The following is a 1,714-nucleotide window of genomic DNA, read 5'->3' on the forward strand; positions in this document are numbered from 1 at the left end:
TGACTTGACATCTGGGAACAACTGACCAAGTCAACTGAAGGTTCTCATAACATCAAAGGACTACAGTTGGAAATTAGCTGGCTCGCTAACACTGGCACATTAACAGAAATGTTAATGAATGTGCACTGTCCTTATAAATAAGTAAATAAATAAATGAAAAGAAAAATAGAATTACGGAGAGGAGTTAAAGCTTCAGTTAAATGAAGTGTCAGTTTAAGTATGTACTGTTGAGGTGGCAATCTAAACTAATTAAGTGAAAAACTGTAAAATGCAGTGAGAATGACAGTGCTAAAAGGAGTCAAAGTTAAAGTGTAGACTCAATGAGAGACATAAAAGTGGAAGCGCTGAAAGAAACTGGAGTGGAACTTGAAACAGCATTACTGAAATTAGTTTCAGTAAATAATTAATTCATTAATTTCAGTTTCAGTGAGAGAATCTGAAATACATAAATTATAACATTTCATATTTAAAAGATTTAAAGCCATTATGAGTAGAATTGGAACATTTACAACTATGACGCCCCTAGTGGTCATAGTGAGATAAATGGGCTGCACCAATTTTAACCAGATTTGGCTTGTTTTCCTACAACAACAAAAAATCTATGCCAACAATAAAACTTGGAAGAATGTTATTATCACATAAAATACCTCACATAGTGGCTTTAATTGTATTTTTAGTACAACTAAAAAACAAAAATCTCAAATCACAGTTGTAATCCCAGATATCAATGCAGGTTTTCAAATATCCTTATTTTGTGGATGTTGTGGTGACACTGACCTAGTCCAGAGATGAAGAGTAGATGTTGGACACCATGACGCACAGAGTCGGCCAATGTCAAGTTGACAAAAGATTTGATGTTGAGATTGTCCACCAGAGACAACCAGGAGTCATACTGGGACTGCAGAGGGTCGGACGGTAGAGTGTCTGGAAGGGTGGAAGAGAACACAGTGGTATGAGGTGAGAGACACAGCTGACAGTGTGTTGGGATTCAGAGAAGGGAAAGGAAATGATCCTGCATATTGGAAATATCTGCATTTCCGTACATGGAATTATTATTAATAATTAGTGCTGTCAAACCATTAAAACATTTAATTGTGATTAATCACATAAATGTTAGATAGCTCGCAGTTAATCACACATTTTTATCTGTTCTAAATTTCCCTTGATTACTTTTTGTCCCGTTATTTTTTCTTTTTTTTAATACTCTTATCAACATGGAAAAGTGGATCGGCTTGCTTTGTGCAATTCTTTTTTTAAATTTTTTTTATTGAAAACAACATTGGCATACAGCCTACTGTAGTGTTCAAGTTCACACGTAACATTTTACACTTGGAGCAAAAAATCTCTCACACAATGAAACGCTGTCCATCAATAAAAGTGGGGAAACATACTTAGACGAGGGGGGGAGAATTGGCATCAGCTGTGTGCTTGGCCATCAAGTGGTATTTCAGACTGGACGTGCAGCGATGATAGCTCAGTTCACAACAACCAAACACATCACTTTGGTCTTGTTAATGGAACCATTTGGCAACTTTTAAAAAGAAAACTTTCCATTCACAATCTTATTTGCATCCATTTCATTGTCTCGCGCTCACCATCCACTAGAAACGTAACGTTCCTCCTCTTTGGCCGGCTCGCAAGCTCAAACAAGTGTGTGCGGCGTGCCTGTTATTTTGTTTCTCGTCTAGCTAGATCTGGTGTGGTGTTGTAGTTT

At 36.9% G+C, this 1,714-nt stretch overlaps 1 protein-coding gene across 1 annotated transcript in view; it reads right to left on the bottom strand.

Moving 5' to 3' along the window:
• Positions 1–1,714, bottom strand: part of zgc:153039 — a 67,691-nt gene that overhangs the window by 4,619 nt on the left and 61,358 nt on the right. Inside the window, exon 12 of the mRNA XM_032509029.1 lies at positions 778–924. Within this exon, the coding sequence (XP_032364920.1) occupies positions 778–924 (147 nt within the window). The remainder of the gene's footprint in view (positions 1–777; positions 925–1,714) is intronic.

The sequence above is a fragment of the Etheostoma spectabile genome, chromosome 3, assembly GCF_008692095.1.
Source record: "Etheostoma spectabile isolate EspeVRDwgs_2016 chromosome 3, UIUC_Espe_1.0, whole genome shotgun sequence".
Taxonomy (NCBI): domain Eukaryota; kingdom Metazoa; phylum Chordata; class Actinopteri; order Perciformes; family Percidae; genus Etheostoma; species Etheostoma spectabile.